This window comes from Neofelis nebulosa, chromosome 7 (genome assembly GCF_028018385.1).
Source record: "Neofelis nebulosa isolate mNeoNeb1 chromosome 7, mNeoNeb1.pri, whole genome shotgun sequence".
In the NCBI taxonomy this organism is placed as follows: Eukaryota; Metazoa; Chordata; class Mammalia; order Carnivora; family Felidae; genus Neofelis; species Neofelis nebulosa.
In genome coordinates, this window is record NC_080788.1 from 85,076,795 (window position 1) to 85,099,024 (window position 22,230).

At 37.7% G+C, this 22,230-nt stretch overlaps 1 protein-coding gene across 4 annotated transcripts in view; it reads right to left on the minus strand.

Annotated features, from left to right (window-relative positions):
* Window positions 1-11,823: 11,823 nt before the first annotated feature.
* Window positions 11,824-22,230, minus strand: part of BAZ1A (bromodomain adjacent to zinc finger domain 1A) — a 96,131-nt gene continuing 85,724 nt past the window's right edge. For all 4 annotated transcript variants that reach the window (XM_058738799.1, XM_058738800.1, XM_058738798.1 and 1 more), the window contains 6 exons: window positions 20,083-20,330; window positions 19,764-19,990; window positions 17,504-17,973; window positions 15,135-15,277; window positions 13,826-13,913; window positions 11,824-12,831 (listed from right to left, as the gene is read on the minus strand). In XM_058738799.1, the coding sequence (XP_058594782.1) occupies window positions 12,635-12,831; window positions 13,826-13,913; window positions 15,135-15,277; window positions 17,504-17,973; window positions 19,764-19,990; window positions 20,083-20,330 (1,373 nt within the window). In that variant the 3' untranslated portion in view covers window positions 11,824-12,634. The remainder of the gene's footprint in view (window positions 12,832-13,825; window positions 13,914-15,134; window positions 15,278-17,503; window positions 17,974-19,763; window positions 19,991-20,082; window positions 20,331-22,230) is intronic.

The window sequence follows — 22,230 nt, forward strand, 5'->3', positions numbered from 1 at the left end:
TTTGTTTCCCTTCCCTTATGTTCATCTGTTTTGTCTCTTAAATTCCTCATATGAGTGAAGTCATATGATATTTGTCTTTCTCTGACTGGCTAATTTCGCTCAGCATAATACCCTCTAGTTCTATCCACCTCGCTGCAAATGGCCAAGATTTCATTCCTTTGGATTGCTGAGTAATACTCCATTGTATAAATATACCATTTCTTTATCCATTCATCTGTTGATAGACATTTGGGCTCTTTATTATTATTTGTTGTTTTTTAAGTATTGAGTTCCTACGATGTGCCAAGGACTGTGCTGGCACTGGATATAAGATGAACAAAACAAACATGGTCCCTGCCTTCATGCAGTTTATAGTCTAGTGCAAAAATAACAGGGATCAATAGATTAGGAGAATTAAAGACTGATTCTCTGGCTGAAGAGCCCTCCAGAGAGAACAGAGGGGGGGAAAAAAGAAGCTTGGCTTTTCAAGGAAAATAAAAGGCCAGTGAAGCTACAGTGTAGCTGACAAGAAGGAAAGCGCTACAAGATGAGGCTGAAGAGGTTAGGGGCCAACTAATGCAGGACCTGTAAACCAATCCCAAACCCCACGTTGAGGCTCCCCTGGTGCCCCAGCAAACTGAACAGGGGCGCTGCGGATGCTTTAAGTTTCAAGGGAAACACAGCGACATCTCTCGGACACCGTGGGAATTTACCAACTCAAACTCATTTACACTTTAACCCCATGTTGTTTGGGTGAGTTTTCCAATGTTGGTGTAATAAAAAGCTAGTCCCTGGAGAGCATCCGTGTGGAGCAGGAAATGAAGGTGGCTGTTTCCAATCTGATTCCAAGGTTTAAGAAGTTATGTGGTGTCCAGCAGGCGCTATTGGGACATAAATATTAAGTCGCTTGAACTTAACTAGTTAATAAACAGAACTCTTAGCTATTTCTTTGGGCCCAAGAGCACCTTGAAAAAAAATTACTGAGATACTAAGGGCACCTTGAACTGATAAGTTTGGCAGCTTCTACTTTAAGGATTTTAATTTACTTTATTCCAAGTGTTACAGGAAGCTATTAAAAAGTTTACAGTAGGGAGAGTGACGTGGAGGCTTTAATGTTTTCTAGTAAAATGGTGGTTAAAAAAAATCTAGACATTTAGCCTCAAGTGATTTTGCTGCCAATTACTTGCTCAATTACCCCAAAGTCTTCGGTTTAAATTTCGAAATTCTAATTAATTAAGGACTCCAATATTTTCCTCCCTAACAGACAATTTTGCCCCAAGGCTAGAGACCAATTGAGAATCAAAGCAGAAGCACGAGTCTTTCAATGACTTTTAAATTATTTATGCCTTCACAAACTCTGTCTACATCTTTATGCCAGTTCACATACTTTATAACATTTTCTGTAGGGTCATTTTTCCTTTCCTTATTTGTAACTGTTCTTTATATATTCAGTATACCAACTTTTTGTCGGTTATATGCATTGCAAATATCTTCTCCCATTCTCTGGGTGATCTTTTCATTTTGTTTATAGTGTCTCCTAAGTAAAGACGTTAAAAAAATCATGTAATAGGATGTATCAACTTATTCTTTTAGGTTTGTACCTTTTCCTTTATATTTATGGTTTGTCTTCCTTTCCTCTTTCTTCTTGCTTTGATCTTTCGCTCCCACCTTCCTCACCCTACCCTCCTCCTCCTTTTTTTTCCTCCCTACTTCCCATTCTCCCCAACCTATTCTCCTTTCTTTTAAGAAATCCTTCCCCACTAGATATTTGATGAGCTCAAGGAATCAGTATTGAAGTCTTTTTAATGTAATAATGATATTCAGGTCATTTTTGTATAGAGTGCCTTTCCTTTTAGAGATACATTCGGAAATATTTACAAATGAAATGGTGTGATGAGTGGAATTTTCCTCAAAATAATATGGAGAATGGGGGACAGATAAAGCAAGATTGGCCATTAGTTGTAATTATTGAAACTGAGTAATAGGTACATAGAAGTTCATTATACTATTCTAACTAATTTGTATATGTTAAAATTTGACCATAATAAAAAGCATATAGAGGCACAATTGGTTGAGCCTCTGACTCTTGATTTCAGCTCAGGTCACGATCCCAGGGTCAGATCAAGCCCCATGTTGGGCTCTGTGCTGAGTGTGGTGCCTGCTTGGGATTTTCCCTCTCTCTCTCTCTCTCAAAATAAAAAATAAAAGAAATAAATATTAAAAAGCATATATATATATATGTATATATATATATATGTGCATATATATATGCATATATATAGGTAGCTACACAGAGAGAGGTGAAATCCTTCCCAATCTTGATATAACAATTTTTTTTCCTATATATTCTTCAAATAATTTTAAAGCTGCTCTTTGCACTTAGGCTTCAAATACCTGGGTGACTCTGAAGGAATGCCATAGAAAAGCACCAGAGAACAGGCTTTTGTTGAGCTATCCAAAGATGGTTAAGAAGGAATGCTTGTGTGGTTGGCTGTGTCTTATGACAGTTTTTATGCTAGGAAAGTCCTTTCCAAACCAATGAGGACAGTTTGCCTTGGCTATGTGGAAACATACTTTTCAACCCGAATTTGAGGAATGATGCCCATTATTTTCTATAAAATAGGAGTAACCAAAGGGGTATTTTACATTTATTAAAAGATTTTTAAACCTTCTCTTCTTCACCATTTATCCTTTTTTGGCCATAAGTCAGAATATTTTTAAAAATGTGATAATTGTATTATTTATCTAAGCAAAATAATTTTGCTAAAGCCTTCATCTCAAAAAGTCAGCTCTTTACAATTCTGCTCTGGAAATTCCTACCTTCAAAGTAACATGGACTTTTAGAGATGACAAGCATCTTTCACATTTGGATAGGGGCACTGGTAGATGTTTTTAGATCTATTAGAAAAGAGTTCAGTCTAAGAGTCTTTGATCTGCTGGGATTTCTAACATATGTGAACTCTCAACACACTTTCTCTAATTCTACCAGATGTAACCATAGCGAGTCCATGAACTATAACTTGGTGTAGTTACAGATCTCTTGCTTTCTATTATACAGGATGGACTTCCACATGTTCTTTTGCTTTGGAGCTTGCTCATTTCCCTCCAAGAAATTGTCAAGAGATGATCAGTACTGGTGGACCCTTTATCTTTGTCCTAAAAGATGGCATTGTTAGGCCACCCAGTAAGTTAAACAAATACAGTACTTTGCAGACTCTGACATAGTTGGTTTAGACCTTACAGAGAAAAAAGCTGAGTTGAAATGAAAAATTTTAGCCCTGGATATGGTCTATCTTAGTATATGTTCCTTGAGTATGTGAAAAGAATGTATATTCCACTGTTACTGGGTGGAGGGTTCTATGAATGTTGATAAGATCCTTTTGGTTGATGGTGTTTAGTTTTATTTACTTGCTGATTTTCTGCCTAGTTGTTCTACTAATTTTTGAGAGACAAATCTATAACTGTAGATTTGTCTATTTCTCTTTTCAGTTCCATCAGTTTTTGTTCCACATGTTTTGCAGTCCTAAATGCATACACATTTAGAATTACCATTCTTGGCGGATTGATCCTTTTATTATCACTAATGTTCCTTTCTGTCTTTGGTAACCTGCATTGTTCTTTTTTTTTTTTTTTTTTAAACATGTATTTCTTTTTTGAGAGACAGAGAAAGAGTGTGAGCAGGGGAGGGGCAGAGAGAGAGGAAGACACAGATTCCAAAGCAGGTTCCAGGCTCTGAGCTGTCAGCACAGACCCTGACACAGGGCTCGAACCCACCATGAGATCATGACCTGAGCTGAAGTTGGATGTTTTACTGACTGAGCCACCCAGGTGCCCCTAACCTTCATTTTTCTCAAGTACATTTTATGTGATATTGATTTATATAGTCACTCCTGCTTTTCTTTTATCAGTGTTTGCACTCTGTCTTTCCCATCGTTTTACTTTCAAGCTACCCATATAGTTAAATTTGAAATGAATTTCTTGTAGACAGCATATAATCTGGTCATGTGTCTTGATTCATTTTGCCAATCTCTCTTTTTGATTGATAGACTATTTGAACACTTTTACATTTACATAAAATAGAGCAGGAAGTATAGAGACTTCTCGTTATACTTCCTAACACCCATCCCATTTTCCCTATGAATAACATCTTCTATACATGTGGTACATTTGTCATAATTGATAAACCAATATTTACATTATTATTGACTAAACCCATAGTTTACATTAGGTTCATTCTTTGTGTTGTACATTCTTTGTGTTTTAACAAATCTATAATGAGATGTAGCCATGATTATAGAATTATACAGAATAGTTTCACTGCTCTAAAAAAGGCCCCTGTGCTCCATTCAGTTCTCTCTCCCTCAGAGCCCTGACCAATTTCTTCCTTCCTTCCTTCCTTCCTTCCTTCCTTCCTTCCTTCCTTCCTTCCTTCCTTCCTTCCTTCCACTTTTTAAATTGGTGTATGTAGAGCATTTAAGTTGCATATAATTATTGATTTGTTAGGGCTTATGTCTACCTTTTCTTTTTTTTTTTATGTTTCTTCTCCAAAGATGTCTATGTCCTAATCCCTGGAATCCCTGTGAATACGTTACTTTATCTGGCAAAATAGACTTCTAAAATGTGATTAATTTAAGGACCTTGAATAGGGATATTATCCTGAGTTGTCTAGGCAGGTGTAATATAATCAAAATGGGTTCTTAAAATCAGAGAACCTTTCCTGGCAGGGTCAGAGGCAGATGTGATTATGAAGAAAGGCACAGAGAAATGTCATGTTGGTAGATTTGAAGATGAAGGGGGCCATCAATCAAGGAATGTGGGGACCTCTAGAAGCTGGAAAGAGCATGGAAATGGATTCTTCCCTAGTGACTCCAGAATGGAAAACAGCTCTCTAGAAACTTTATTTTAGCCTCCTGTCAGACTTCTAACCTACAACCAATAAGCTTGCATCATCTAAACTGCTAAATTTGTGGTAACTTGTTACAGCAGCAATAGAAAACTGAACTTTCTGTTCTTTTGTTTGTTTCAAGTGTGTTTGTAACTGCTTATTGAAGCATTTGTATCATGGCTGCTTTGAAGTCTTTGTCAAATAATTCCTTTTTTTAAGTTTCTTATTTTGAGTGCAGAGCCCCATGGGGGCTTGAATTCATGAACTGTGAAATCATGACCTGAGCTGAAATTGAGTTGGACACTTAACCGACTGAGCCACCCAGACGCCCCTTTGTCAAATAATTCTAACATGTCACGTTGGTGTTGACATCTTTCTCTTTTTCATTCAGTTTGAGATCTTCCTGGTTTGTGGTATGAGTAATTTTTTACTGAAACCTGGATATTTTTGTATTATGAGACTGTGGACCTTATTTAATTTTTTTTAATGTTTATTTATTTTTGAAAGAGAGAGAGAGAGATAAGAGTGTGAGCGGGGAAGAGAGAGGCAGAGAGAGAGAGAGGGAGACACAGAATCTGAAGTAGGCTGAGACTCTGGACTTTATTTAAATCTTCTTAGCTACTAGCTTTCTCTGACACCACTGACAGGGAAAGTCTGGGAACTACCTTGTAATTGCCAAATGCTCTAGAAGTCCAAGTTTCCCACTCAGCCTTTGATGACACCAGGAATGGGGTTCCCATTATTGCTGGTCAGTGGTCAGTAGACACCTCCTGGTCTCCACTGACACTCTAGGGGAGGTGGGAGATACCTCACTACTGGCTGGTGGGGATGAAAGTCCAGGCACCCTACTTGCTCTTCACTGACACCACTCCAGTGGGGGTGTAGGGGCACCTTATTTTATCCTTATCCTATCCTGGTGGAAGTCTAGGCTCCCCAGTTGATTTTTGGGTGTGGGTAAGGCCAGGTTTTTCTGTGGTGTTTGGCTGGAATGGAATGGTTATTGTCTAAACGTTTTATCTTCCTAGGCTGCTCCTTTTCTGGTTCTTTGGAAAAGCTTTTGTTGTGGCTTTTGTTTTCTTTGTGCTATTTAGAATTTCCACTTGCCAGCTTCTTCAGTTTCATCTAGATATATGAGCCAAAAAGAAAACCCAGGTAACTCATCATGCTTTCCTCAGATCCCAAGGTCCCGAGTCAGTCTGCCTTCTCAACAACTTTCAGTCTTAAGTATGCTTTATATATGACATCTAGGGTTTTTGGCTTTTAATTTTATAGCAGGAAGAGTAGGGGAAAGGATGCTTACTTACTTCATTATCAAAGAAGTAGAAGTCTGCCAGGGCACCTGGGTGGCTCAGTCAGTTGAGTGTCCGACTTCAGCTCAGGTCATGATCTTGCAGTTGACGAGTTTGGGCTCGGTGCTGATGGCTCAGAGCCTGGAGCCTGCTTCGGATTCTGTCTCCCTCTCTCTCTGCCTCTCGCCCACTCATGCTCTGTCTCAAAAATAAAGATAAACATTAAAAAAAAGAAAAAAAAAGAAGTAGAAGTCTGCCTGAGGATCATTTTTAAAGTTGTTTTTTTTCTTTGTGGGTTTTTGGATCACATTTTGGCATTTTTTCCCCCAGTCTACATTTTTAATAAATGTATAGTTCTATGACGGTTTTGGTTTTACGTGGGTTTTCAGTTCAGGTCTAATTTGTAGGTTTTATCCGCCCCCCCCCCCCCCCCCATAGTATTAAGACATTAAGTCCATCAACTTTCCTTTACCAGCTGCCTACCCTCACTGGGATAGCTACAGCTTCAGCTCATGTCACTGTCAGAATGGTTTTTCAACCACTCTCTTGTGCATGCAGCTATGAGTTTAAACAGATGCTCATTGTGTCTTAGTTAACATTTATGAGTGTTTAAAAAATTTATATATTTTATCATGGTAAAAACACACACACTAAAGTTTCCATTTTATTTTTAAAGTAAGCTCAACCCTCAACGTGGGGCTCAAACTCATGCCCCTGAGATGAAGAATTGCATGCTCTACTAAATTAGCCAGCCAGGTGCCCCTAAACTTTCCAGGTTAACCATTTTTAAAGTTGTGTGTGTTTTTTGTTTGTTTGTTTGTTTTTCTTTTTTTGAAAGAGAGAGAGAGAGAGAGAGAGAGAGAGAGAATCCCAAGCAGGCTGTCAGCACAGAACCCTCTGTAGGGATTGATCCCAGGAACCATGAAATCATGACTTGAGTTAAAATCATGACTTGAGTTGAAATCAAGAGCTGGACACTCAACCAACTGACCCACCCAGGTGCCCCCATTTTAACCATTTTTAAATGTACCATTAAGTACATTCATACTGTCGTGCAATCACCACAACTATCCATTTGCAGAATTTTTCATCATTCCAAACAGAAACTGTATTCTGGATGTTTTCAGGTTATCTGCTTCTGGCTGGTGAAGTGGGAGACATTTCAGGTGGAAGGCAGAGCAAGCGAAAAGGCATGAAGTCTTCAGAGTCCTAATTTCTGAGACACAACAGAGTCTAGTGTGACAGGAACCAATACATAGATGGTGTAGTGGGAAGTGATACATGTGGTTGACAGAATGGTGTCAGCTTGTATAGGCCAAGCTAATCCCATTGGAGGTAACAGGAAAGGAAAATTACAAATAAGAAATTGAGTGGCTTAGTTTTGTTATTTAGGAAGGTAATTCCAGTAATAGGGAGATCTTGCAGAGATAACAGTCCTATACTGATTATTGTGCAATATATGAAAAGTTTGATGTATTTCGTCCAGTTTTCTGTTTACAGCAGTGTATCAAATCCTGTACCCATTCCTCCTTCATGGCTGGAAGTAGAATCTAGCATGGGGCAGTTGCTAAGTTTCACCAAGAAGCAGTATGCAATTGCTCAGGGACTGTATGTAGACCTAAAATAAAAGAGAACCAAAGATGAGATTACAGGTGAATCTTGACTTTTAAGAGTAGCCACAGCAAGAACTGGTGAAGAAAATTAAGAGTTCTTTCCATTTGTTAAATACTGTTCTTTGTTTAAATTATGTATTATTTACTCCAGATTAGGGATCAGAAAACAAAGCCAAATCTGGCCCCACACTTGTTTTTGCAAATAAAGTTTTACAGTAACACAGCCATGCATCAGTTATGCATTGTCTCTAGCTGCTTTTGTGCTACAATCGGCAGAGTTGAATAGTTATAGCAGAGACAGATGACTGGCAGAGCCTTAAATATTTCCTATCTAAACCTTTACAGAAAGTTCGCTAAGTCCTATCCTAGAGGATTATGGGGACTGAACAGTGAAAAGTGCATGGGATCAGGCAGAAGAAATACCACAAGAAGCCAGGGCAGGAATGAATGAATGAATGAATGAATGAAAGAAAGAAAGAAAGAAAGAAAGAAAGAAAGAAAGAAAGAAAGAAAGAAAGAAAGAAAGAAAGAAAAATATTTTATTTTTTCAAGTAATCTCCACACCCAGCATGGGGCTTGGAACTCAAGACTGTGAGATCAAGAGTCACACACCCCACCCACTGAACCAGCTAGGCACCCCCAGGCAGGAAAAGATTTAAAATTATATGCCTATAACTCTCTGCTGACAGGTCAGAGCCTGGAGCCTCCTTCTGATTCTGTCTCCCTTTCCCTCTGCCCCTCCCCTGCTCATGCTGTTTCTCTCTCTCAAAAATAAACATTAAAATTAAAAAAAAAAAATATATGCCTATTAGCTGTAGAAATGCTACACTGCCTTATTATCCATTTTTTAGTTTGTCACTTCTGATCATTAACTCATTTTAAGGCTCTAATAACAGAAACAGCTGTTATATACATGTAAATGGTTACTGAATTAATTGTAGTAGTTAGCCAAAACATCACAAGTAAATGATAATTTTTTATAAATTTTAATTATAATTTTTTATAATTAACTATCAGATACCTGGTTAAGTAAATGCAGGACTGGGTTATCTGAGAGGTTTCCAAACGAGGTGAGCCTTAGATACAGCAGAACACTGAACAGAACATAAAGAACAGAGATATCCACAATGTACGGTACAAAGTGAAAACAGCTGTTTAAAATAGGATTTGTATACCACGATCCATTTTTACTAAAGAAAATAATCTGAGAAATTATACATCAAATTTATTTCTATTTTGCATTTTATTGTTTTCTATTTTTTGGACAATGGCCATTTATTAATTTTGTAACTAGGAGAAGTAAGGTTTTCATATTACTGGGGAAAAGTAATATACGTCTAATATTGACCCAATCAAAGGCTTAAATCACAGCCTCACATTTTAGAGATTTGTTCATCAATTTCTTTGACAGTAAGGGTCACTGGCTCTCAAGACAAACTTTTACCTAGAAAGAGAATGAATAGAAAGATTAAAGGTCTGCTCAGTCATTTGTACACCATTAAATTACGAACACACTGATGTTTCTGCATGTTTTTTCTAATCTAGAGGTTTGCTTTGACACCTTTGCTTAATATAGCAAGCTCTCCTGAACTGTGAGCATAAAGGCTAATGCAGAATATGTGGTTTACACACAATCTTCCTCATGTTGTTAGTGAAATTAACCTAAGCACCATGTCCATTTTTTTTTTTGAAATTAAAACAAAGAACTCACATGTGTCCAAGCATACCTCCTTTTCTCTTGAGAAAAAGTCCAAGACATTTAAATATTTTAACATTGGAAAAAAAATAGCAAACCAATGAGAGAATGAACATATTTGGAAGAACAATGTTCAAAGCATGACATAGCTGTTAAATTTTGGCTTCTCACACATTTCTGATTTTGCTAAAATATTAATAAGGATCCTGTAGCCAATATTAATTAGATCTGTAGCCAAATATGCATGAGAACTAAATCCAAAGTTTGGAAGATAGTAGCTTTTCCTATTCTCATACTCCTTTAGTACATATTCTGAGCACATGGCTGAAGAATAGGACAGTGATCCTTGGAAACTACAAATAAAAAAGGAAAATAAGCATATGCTTACAATGAATAACTCTCCAAACATGTGACGTAGACTATTATCTGATATGAATACATGTACATTCTCCATTTTCCTTTCTGCCCACTCTTTTTTATTGTTCAGAGATAAATTTGCATATCCCTCATCTTCCTGGAGGTAGCCTAGCATATTGGAAATAAGGAATTTTGACAGCCTGGTGTCATTTACTCTGCGATCTTGGGCAAGTACTTACAAAAAAAATTTATCTGAGTCAAAATCTCACTTGAAAGATGGAGAGAATAACAGCGAAAATCCTTACAGAATTGGCTTAACATAAAAAGCATTTCCCATAGTTATTAGGTATGAAGGATATAAACTTCTAAATTAATAGGCTTGGCATATAACAAGATGTGTTAATTTCTTTCCCTTCTAGCACCCTCTTACAATTACAAATTAAGTGCTTTTATTTATTTTTAAAAATTTTTTATGTCTTTGAGACACAGAGTGCAAGCAGAGGGAGGGGCAGAGAGGGAGACACAGAATCTGAAGCAGGCTCCAGACTCTGAGCTGTCAGCACAGAGCCTGACGTGGGGCTCGATCTCTAGACTGTGAGATCATGACCTGAGCCAAAGTCAGACGCTCGACTGACTGAGTCACTCAGGCGCCCCACAAATTAAGTGCTTTTACATATATAGTTTATCTGGGGTTGGAAATTGAACTCAGTAAGTGGTGCCTAGCTCACTGAAATGTCTCAACTATCTTGGACTTGAGTTTTCAATTATGTTTCTATTCCACCCATTCCATTTTGTAGTTCTGTCTCCTTGAAGAAAAACATAAACTCAAAATAGGAGTTGGATAACGCTGTTTTCTTGGTCATGTCAACATTACATTCCCAGCCACTACTATGAATGTTATGTATGTATGTTAGCCTTGTTGCTGTGTAAAATTTCAATTACTGCAGGTATGTATGGGTGTAAGTAATGATTTCTATATCTAAGAAAATCTGGCTGGGCAGATTAAAAAGCAATGTCTTTAATTTTCACTGAGTCCGAGAAAGGCAACATATAAATTGCCAAGTCTTAAGACTGACTTTCAGACTTAACAGTTATTAGTTGGACAGAATTTTCCTTCTTAGTGTTTATTGTCTAGAAGAAAAGCACATACAAATGTTAGTTGTTATGAACATTAAAAAGTGAAGAATATTAAGTAATCAGATAATTTACTATTGAAGTGTACTTGCATTTTAGAATTCTCTCCTGAATAAATACTGAAGTACAATTTTCTAAGAAATTTGGTTATTGGTATATGAAATGATTACAAATATATCAAAAATTACAGTTGTGAACATATGGCAAGATTTTAGATGAGAAAACAGGATGATTCTACTGCCTTCCAAAAAGCCCTAGAGACGACACCTGCGTTTTGCATTCTAAAAAGGAACAGCTAGTCCTATGAAACTAAGGCCTCTGTACATCTTCCATCCCTAAGAAATAGCACCTCCTATTTAATTTATAAAATGTTGAGTGGTGTTTCTTTTTTTTTTTTTTTTTTTTAAATTTTTTTTTTCAACGTTTTTTATTTATTTTTGGGACAGAGAGAGATAGAGCATGAACGGGGGAGGGTCAGAGAGAGAGGGAGACACAGAATCGGAAACAGGCTCCAGGCTCCGAGCAGTCAGCACAGAGCCCGACGCGGGGCTCGAACTCACGGACCGCGAGATAGTGACCTGGCTGAAGTCGGCCGCTTAACCGACTGCGCCACCCAGGCGCCCCTTGAGTGGTGTTTCTTAACCAGGTGGGCATATTCCAAACTTTCTTTCTTCCTTTTACTGAGAATCCCTATCAGAGACTGCTGCTGTTACTCATGGGAGGTATCTTATCTCTCAAGGGTTGGGGCAGAAAAAGATGCAAATCACTGCCATAGAGACTCAGGTACAATAAAACATTAGTTCCTACGGTCTGTATGTATCACATGCAATAGTCCAATTCTGCTTTGTAAAAATTCCAGATTCCGAATACTTGAAAAACATGTATCATTTTATTTGTACACTTAAAAAAAGTTGTACATAGAAACCTGTAAATACAGTTCTGTAAAACTGAAGGAACTGTCAGGAAAAAGGGAGGGTGTTACCTTTTACTGATTGTTCATTAAAGAAGTTAGAGAAATAAAACAAAAACACAGTAAAATGTTTAAAAAATTAAAGAACATTTTCCAGGTACAAATTTTATAAATACAAAACAAATTCACAAATTATTTTGAATGCTAAATAAATATCTAGTTAATAAACTCAGACTTAATATCTCCAGCCAGCATTGGTACAGCACTTCAAGGATATAAAATTGGATGCATTCATGTGTAGTGTTGAAAGAATGTGCTTATTAAACATCTTAGACATATATGCTTTTTTTTCCTAAACTGTGCTATAATAGAAGATTTATCTGTATGGACAAATCTCCCTTAATACCACACTTCTAAAAAAAAAAAATCAATGACAAAATAAATCACAGGTGAGAAAATATTTTCAGAGATATTGGGACACATGAATGATCTCAAAATGTACAAAAACCTCTGTAAACCAGTACTGTAACCAATACATCTATCAAACTTATTAGATACTGAACAAAACTGTAGCAAAGGCAATCTTTCCTACATTCTCCTGAGTGCTTAATATTAAAATTGAGAATATAGTGCAGGCCACACTTCAATGTGGTCAATCAGTTGTTATTGCTTTATATATATAAATATATATGTCTGCTTTAGAGCATGATTTAATGTTCCATTTTCATGAACAATTTGTCTTTCTCAAATATATCCTTCAGAAGGACAAAATTAGATTCGCGACTTCTTTGCAGCTGGTGGTGTGCTAACTTGATCCACATTCCCAGGCGCAACATGGAGTCCAAGTTTTTGAGCCTGAATGTGAAAAAATGCTTGAAGCCTAGTTCCAGCTTTTGCTTCACTTGTGTTACGAGGGTTGTACTCAAAGCAGTTCGAAAACATTAACTCAATATCATCGATAAATTCCGCTAGAAAGAAAAAAAACAAATGAGATTAGAATAAAAGTACATAAATTATAAATATACATTTTGTTTGCATCACAGCTGGAAATGTCATTAAGAAAACGGAAGCCCACTTTTTTCTTTACATATTGAAGTCTCTGGGACACTTGGGTGGCTCAGTTGGTTAAGCGTCTGACTTTGGCTCAGGTCATGATCTCATGGTTTGTGAGTTTGAGCCCTGCATTGGGCTCTCTGCTGTCAGCACAGAGCTGCTTCAGATCCTCTGTCTCCCCCCATCCCCCTGTCCCTTCCCTGCTGGTCTATCTCAAAATAAATAAATAAAAACTTTAAAAAAGAAAGAAAGAAAGAAAAAAGAAACTGAAGCCTCTACTCCATATTGTTTTCATGTAAAAGACAAACAAATGACCTGACTCTACCCTGTTCCCCAAAAAAGAAATTGAAGCCTCTGAAACAAGGTAGTAGAACGAAAACTTAAAATTGTTGAACTATAAATGCTTTAAAATTGATTTGGGGGCGCCTGGGTGGCTCAGTCGGTTAAGCGTCCGACTTCAGCTCAGGTCACGATCTCGCGGTCCGTGAGTTCGAGCCCCGCGTCGGGCTCTGGGCTGATGGCTCAGAGCCTGGAGCCTGCTTCCGATTCTGTGTCTCCCTCTCTCTCTGCCCCTCCCCCATTCATGCTCTGTCTCTCTCTGTCTCAAAAATAAATAAAACGTTAAAAAAAATTTTTTTTTTAAATTGATTTGTTGAAACTATGCACTTATGTAATTAGGAATGTTATATAATTACATAGAACTTCTATCAAGATCAGATTCTATAAAATATCTAAAACTCATTTAATCCCTATGCATCTTTTATCTCTGTATACATAGACAAGCATTTTAGGGACCTCTTGGGATGCCATCTATACAACCACATTAATATACATCATTTAAATCACGAGAAAACAGCCTTTACCTCTTTAAACAAAAATAATTATCAGAGAAAAACATAAATTACTTACATGCTAATTTATATTCACATTTGTTCACTTTTTCACGAATTATATTTAAGGCAATGGGCTTTTTGATGATGTCATAATAGTCTGGGACCTGTAAAATAATTCAAATATATCTCCTATAGAAAATTTATCAGAGATAAGTTGTGAAAACAAAAAGCTTGGGGCACCTAGGTGGCTCAGTCAGTTAAGTATCCAACTCCTGGTTTCAGCTCTGGTCATGGTCTTGTGATTTGTGAGACAGACAGTCTGGCGTCGGGCTCTGTGCTATCAGCTTGGGATTCTCTCTCTCTCCCTTTCTCTCTGCTAAACCCACCTCATGCATGCTGCCTCTCTCTCAAAATATATAAATAAACTTAAAAAAAAAAGGAGGGGCGCCTCAGTGACTCAGTCGGTTGAGCATCTGACTTTGGCTCAGGTCATGATCTCACGGTTTGTGAGTTCGAGCCCCGCATCGGGCTCTGTGCTGACAGCTCAGAGCCTGGAGCCTGCTTTGGATTCTGTGTTTTCCCTCCCCCCTTCTCTTCCCCTCCCCCGCTCATGCTCTGTCTCTCTCAAAAATAAACATAAAAAATTTCTTTTTAAATAAAAAAAAAGGAGAAAAAGCTTATGATTTTGCTTGTATGCTCTTTCTCTATTTCTCTCTACTGTGCCTCTCTAACACACCCTTTGTTCCATTTAAACTACCATCATTTCCCATATTCTCATTTCTGGGTCTCCTTTTCCTAGAATGTCCTTATTCTATTTCTTACTATTGAAATCCTACCTTTCCTTAATGACCAGACCAAACAGTTCTAGTTCTTCTATAAAGAACTAATTCCTGCTATTCCCTCCCTTTGAAATGGTCAAATCAATCTCCTTTTCTTCTCCACTTCTGGAGGACCATTATAACTTCTATTACAGCACTGTAACACTGCCCTATCTGCTGCAGCATATCACATTCTGCTCCAGCATATCACATACGGCCTTAAGTATATAAAGAACTCCAGCACCATCTCAAATCCCTTAGTTTAGGCCATCTCTGTTTTCTTAGGGTACCGATAACGATACTCAGTTGAATTAAATCTATTCATATTCATTACATGGAAAAAAAACTTTGAGGTTATTTCAACATACTGTCATCATTCGTTGAGAATCAGTCACAGGATTAGAAAGGACTGAGAACACAATGCGCCCTAATGCCATTTTTTTCAACACAGGAACCAACGTTCCAATATGTAGTGACTAATGGGAGTTCTGACTACCTCAAAGTTGCCAAGAAGACTAAAATCAGATAATATACATGAACACATTTTATCAAATCTAATAATTTTACCTGGATTTTGGAAACGAGTTTCAAAAAAGGCCAGCTGTCATCATGCCGTACCAGTTCCACAACAAGTTGTTCAAAAGCAGACAATTCATGAACTCCTCCTTGTCGGCCTGAACTCCTTCGATTCAGTGTCATAGGAGATGATTCTAAATAAATGATTAAATTAATTTTAGGTGATGACAAAGCAAAATATTTGATCACTACAAGCTAAACAGGGTATTAAATACACCTAAATTCAAAGAGAAAATTGCCATTCTGTATATATTGAGATAAACTAACTTACATTGGACATATGAAAATCTGGATCAAAAATTACTATTTCCTTTTTTTATTTTTTAAAGATTTTATTTTTAAGTAATCCCTACACCCAATGTGGGACTCAAACTTACAACCCTGAGATCAAGAGTCGCATGCTCCACTGACTGAGCCAGCTAGGCACCCCCACTATTTCCTTTTTGATCATAAAATTTCCAAATTAACATTCACTGGGAACATATTGTGTTTTTTTCTTTTTCAATTTTTTAATGTTTATTTATTTTTGAGAGAGAGACGGTGCAAGGAGGGGAGGGGCAGAGAGAGAGGGAGACACAGAATCTGAAGCAGGCTCCAGGCTCTGAGGTGTCAGCACAGAGCCCGAGGCAGAGCTCGAACTTGTGAACCGTGAGATGACCTGAGCAAAAGTCAGACGCCTAACTGACCGAGCCACTCAGGTGCCCCATCATTGGGAACATATTGTAACAACAGTGTAATATAAAAGAAAGTTTCTAGAACTTTATACATTTATAAAGTTTATACATTATTTTTTAGCCTGTTTTATTAAAAATACATTTTCAACTATAATAAAATGAAAGTAAGCAATTCTCCAATATTTCTGAAAACACATCCTTAGGAAGGTAACCTCTTCAGATCTAGCAAGTAGGCCTCTTTATAGATTACCTTGCATAAAAGAAAAGTAATTCTCAACAATGAAGTAAAAGATTATTCCTATAAGTCTTATTTTTATATGGAGACTTTCTTAAAATGTTTTCTCATAAAATCTAAGGTGTATATAATGAAATACATTAGGAATGTAAGAACTAGAGGAAAAGTGTATGAATGAGTAGAAAAGGGCAGCATAGTTCATATTATGAATTCAGGTGTTTAAATTTTCTACTTAAATGTAAATCCATACATTTTCCCCTTTGTTTGTCTTTGGAGCCAGGTCAGTAAATTCATAAATCAATTAACAACAACAAAATTTTTTTCTTAGCAGAGTTTTTTAGAATACAAATGCTTCAGGTGTACTATTTTTTCCAAGTAGCTTGAAGTTCAGAATTGGGGAAGAGCAAAACAGATAAGGGGATGGGAAAAGCTAAATTAGATCTCGGTGCCAAGTTACCTGATAGAACCCTCCCAAACCCAACAACCCGGTGACTGCACATACAGACTAATGGGTCTTCCGTTCTTTCACCAATGGATTCCTTAATCCTGTCATAGGTTTGAATAATACAATACACCCTATCTATAATTCTTCAAGGAACAGTAATGCTTTTTATGTTTAATTTTATTTTTTTGGAAATATCAAAGTTTTATTACTATGGACACTAAAGGAAGAAAAGAATAGGATTGAAGAGATAAATAAAGAGATTATATGGGATAGAGATTACTATAAAAAATGATTATCAGAATTAAAAAGACAGCTGATGATTACTCCCTAACAATATTACTCTCCCAGCTCTCCCCTGCCCCCAAATTCAGTATGCCAGATAGGAAACTTAACCATATAACCCCATGTAGCCTGTGTAGGTTATGATGAATATATGTGTTTTAAAGTAGAAAGGGTGGAAGAGAATGAAATGTTAGAATATGTTATACCAAGACTGCTCAAATGTTGGCCAAATCTCTCCATTAGAAACAGAACACTAAAAATTTTTCACAACTATCTTGCTACACTACTAGAAAAATACTGACAATATAATTTACCTTACTCCTCAAATGGCTAGCTGCCCCTTCAATGAACATTATGCTTCAGGCTGGGTTGTTCCCTAGTAACTTTGTGTATCTTAGTGACAGCTTTTAAAAAATGATTCAAAGTATCTCAACACTCAACCTTTTTTTTTTAAATTTTTTTTTTAATGTTTATTTTTGAGAGAGAGAGAGAGAGAGAGAGAGACAGACAGACAGACAGACATAGAACTCAAAGCAGGCTCCAGGCTCCGAGCCACCAGCACAGAGTCCGATGCGGGGCTCGAACTCATGAAAGCCAAGATCATGACCTGAGCTGAAGTCGGATGCTCAACCGACTGAGCCACCCAGGCACCCCACAACACTCAATCTTTCAAAATTATTCCATTTTCTTAGGTAAGAATAGTTTAAATTAGACTTCTTCATACCTGTAGATTGTCTTTTCCTTCCTCTTCTCTTGGATTCACTATCTTGGAGAGAAAGTTTTGAAGCAACACTTAGAGATCTTGACTTCTCACTTGACTTTGTGGCAATGACTCTGAAGTTAGGGAAGTTGGGACTATTTTCTGGTGTATTATTAGCACTTTTCCTGCCTCTGCGTTTTCTACGAGGACTAAGTAGTTCCACAAATACATCTGCTTGCAGTGGGCCGTAACTCTGGCGAGTAGAACGACTGGCAATTCTTAAAGACTTAGTTTCTGTTGGAGGAGCAGATTTTATCTTTCTAAGGCTTCTACCCGTGGTTTTAGAGGAAACAGTTGTTTTGGGTGTACTCTGCTGACTCCTTGAAGTATATCTTCCAGGATCTTGTCGTTGGCCACGACTTGAGAAAGAAGAGCTAAGTCTCCCTCTTGTTTTAATTGGCAATCTAACTTGTGGTCTTCCTCGTTTTGGTGGGCTGTAAATATTGTTTGAAAACATAATTATTGTACAGAGAAATGATGCAATTAAGATTATTTCTATTTCCCTTGTTCTACTATTCAGCCGATGAGTTCTATACACATTTCTTTTGTCTCCTTACAGTAACAGTTTTTCATCACTTTTCATTACCACTGAGGCTGAGGTAACCTACAGTTTTGGCCAATGACTGCAACTAAAATAGGCCTTAAACCTATGGTTCCTGAATAGTATGTTAAGAGTCTGTTTGCCATCTTCTGCTTCTTACTGTAAAATACAAAACTAGGTTCAATCTTCCATTTTATTATTATTATTATTTTTATTTTTATTTTTATTTTTTAACGTTTATTTAGTTTTGAGACAAAGAGAGAGCGAGCATGAATGGGGGAGGGTCAGAGAGAGAGGGAGACACAGAATCCCAAACAGGCTCCAGGCTCTGAGCGGTCAGCACAGAGCCCGACGTGGGGGCTCAAACTCACGGACTGTGAGATCATGACCTGACCCAAAGTCGGCCGCTTAACCGACTGAGCCACCCAGGCGCCCCTATTATTATTTTTTAAGTAAACTCTAACCCCAACGTGGGGCTAGAACTCACGAACTCATGACCCCAAGATCAAGAGTCACATGCTTCAATGACTGAGCCAGCCAGGCAACTCTAGGTTCACTCTTTTAATTGCCTTTAAGCTGTAGACAAGTATCAAACAACTCCATTAAGCCTTTTTTATCCATCTCACCATATACCTGGGCTTCCAGTTTATTTAAAATATTTCCAAGAATTTCCCATATCATCTTTATGTTAACACAAATACTGCTCTTATAATCTACCGGGGCGATAGCTTTGCTAGTTAGAGCTATTGTTGGGGCTCTTGGGTGGCTCAGTTGGTTAAGCGTTTGATTTCAGCTCAGATCATGATCTCATGGTTCGTGGGTTCGAGCCGTGTGTCAGACTCTGTGCTAGCTCATGGCCTAGAGCCTGCTTTGGATTCTGTGTCTCTGTCTCTCTCTGTCCCTACCCTGCTCGTTCTCTCTCTCTCTCTCTCAAAAATAAATAAACATTAAAAAAAATTAAAAACAAAAAAACAAACAAAAACAACTTGTTTAAAATAGATGGGGCAGCTCTTTCTACTTATCCCTCCTCAGACTGGTCTTTTTGTACTTTGTCAGTTCTAAGTTGCCCTTGCTTCACATTCACTTTCCTGATTCCACATGAATGGGGTTCAAATGTTAAAAAGGGACAAATAAAGGGAGAATGCTCTAGTGCTGCCACAGCTGGAATAGCCAGGCACTTGCTAAGTTGCAGAGTACTTGGCTATATGGTAGTATATAGAAGTTGACCCCTTCTGGGTGCTAATGTGGTAGAAGTATAACAATATAATGTGCTTCTTGGCATATCTCTTTCTCTCTTTGTTTGAGTATAACTCCTTGAGAAAGCAATAGGGGCACAGGGAAGCTGCATTCATCTTTATCTCATGAATATCCTCTGGAATGCTTATTTGCTGCTTCAGGCATAAAATGAAGTAAAATCAAACTTATTGGAGGTCTGAATTAGTATTCCTGTCCAAACTTGAACTCATATTTGATTTTATGATCTGGGTAGGTTCATGTAGCTACTACACTTCCTCAGGAATAATTTCAAATGCTTATAAAACTAAAGCAAGGATAACCTCAGGCCACTTATTACCCACCGGTTTCTAAAAAAGTTAAGGGCCCCAACCATTCCATTTGTATTTGCAAGGTCAAGACACTGTGTGATTAAAACTCACAAACTCTCATGTCATTGCATGGACTTACCTGACTTCTTCCTCTTCCTGTGAGTCATCTTCATCTTGTTCTACCTCATATTCTTCCTCCTCACTTTGACCCTCTTCATCATCATCATCAACTTCATCATCCTCACCTCCCATACTGTCTTCCATCTCTTCATCACTCTCCAAGGATGGTCTCTGTCTAGAGGAGAGTCTTCTCGAACGTTGCTTTGGCCGACACTCTGGACAAAACCAATCTCCTTCAGGCACAGTCTGACAAATCACAGAAATGATCATTAATCATCTATCACTCAAAAACCTCAATCACTCAATTTAATCTAAGAAGTAGAAGAAGGGAAAAATACCTTTAGCTTTGGCCGAACACAGTAGGTATGATGACCCCGATCACAGCCATCACAAAGCACCATGTTTTCAGCATCACCCTTCTTTCGGCATATCTTGCAACGAGCATTCAGTATAGATTTAGACCATATCACACTACGATCCAAGGTGGAGAGATGAAGAAAGACTTGGGATAGACTAGCAGAAGCAAGGAGAGACTCTCTCCAACGGTCCAGGACTGTTTTATAAGAACGTCCACTGTCACTGGCATCTTAAAAGAAAAGGTAAAGTGATTAAAGTTTCTAGGCAGGGGCGCCTGGGTGGCTCAGTCGGTTAAGCGTCCGACTTCGGCCCAGGTCACCATCTCGCGATCCGTGAGTTCGAGCCCCGTGTCGGGATCTGTGCTGACAGCTCAGAGCCTGGAGCCCGTTTCAGATTCTGTGTCTCCCTCTCTCTCTGCCCCTCCCCCGTTCATGCTCTGTCTCTCTCTGTCTCAAAAATAAATAAACGTTAAAAAAAAAAAAGTTTCTAGGCAAACCTTAGACATCTCCTAGAACTATTTTCTTAGTAGTTTAAACAGATTTGATTTTAAAGTTTTTCTAATACTTAACAAAAAGATCATATTAATATTAAAAACTTCATGTTAAAGAAAATATTTGCTGAGCCGTATCTTGTTTATGACGTAAGGAATTATTTAAATCCGTATATCAAATGCTTGAAGGTTTCAATAGTTAAAAGAGAAAAATAACTTAGGCAATGTGTTCTCAATCTAGTCTTTGTTACCAAATCTTGACCTAATTTAGAGGACTGGCTAAATATGATTACAAGTCAGTGACTATTCATTTGAATCAAGAATATTACTTCTTCTTTTCGGATAAAAGATGGACTTCTCTCTAAGTATCAATCATATGAGGTTTCTTTTGGGGCTGATGAAAATTTTCTGAAATTAGATCATGGGGAATGGCTGCTGAATTATACACTTTTTAAAAGGATTAATTTTATATATGTGAATTATATCTTAATAAAGCTATTATTAAAAATATCAATTCTGTACAAATGCCAACTCTGTTATCTTCTATCTCTAGGAAAATACATATTTTTTATGTTTATTTATTTTTGACAGTGAGACACAACGTGAGCAATGGGCAGAGAGAGAAGGAGACAGGATCCAAAGCGGGCTTTGCACTGACAGGTGAGAGCCTGATGCGGGCTTGAACTCATGAACCGTGAGAGCATGACCTGAGCTGAAACTGGTCACTCAACCAACTGACCCACCTAGGCGCCCCTCTAAGAAAATAATTTTTAAATGAGGTAAATAAAAAATGCTAACACCCCATCTCCCAAAAGAACTTTCAGTACCAATATTTATATAGAAACATTTGGAACTTTCTGTCATTAATAACATCATTCATTTATCTTCTGGACTAAAAAATTTATTAAGCATCATTTCATTAGATGCCATTAATGTAGTCAGTCTATCATTTTACATTGGTATGTGATTTCCATCTTCAATTATTGCTGGAGCACCTGGGTGGCTCAGTCGGTTTGCGCTCAGGTCATGATTTCACGGTTTGTGAGTTCAAGCCTTGCAACAGGCTTGCTGCTGTCAGCGCAGAGCCTGCTTCAGATCTTCTGCCCTCCCTGTCCCCGCCCCCTGCCTCTCCTGGCACATGATCTCTCTCAAAACAAAACATTAAAAAAATAAGCTTCAATTATTGCTACCACCTTAATTTTCCTAAGATATACTTAATTATGAAGGGACTACCACATAATGTCAAAATTCTACAAGATATATAAGACTCCATACATACTTTGTTCCTATTGTACCATATTTCCTACTATTATCTTAAAAAAAAAAAAAAAGTCCTCCTGGGCCATAACATAATGCTTAAAAGAATGTGAGCTCTGGATGGGGCACCTGGGTGGCTCAGTCGGTTGAGCGTCCGGCTTCGGCTCAGGTCATGATCTCACAGTCTGTGAGTTTGAGCCCCGTGTCAGGCTCTGTGCTGACAGCTCAGAGCCTGGAACCTGTTTCAGATTCTGTGTCTCCCTCTCTCTCTGCTCCTCCCCTGCTCATGCTCTGTCTCTCTCTTTCTCTCTCTCTCAAAAATAAATAAAAATTAAAAAAAAATTTTTTAAGAATGTGAGCTCTGGAGTCAGTCTGCCTTGAG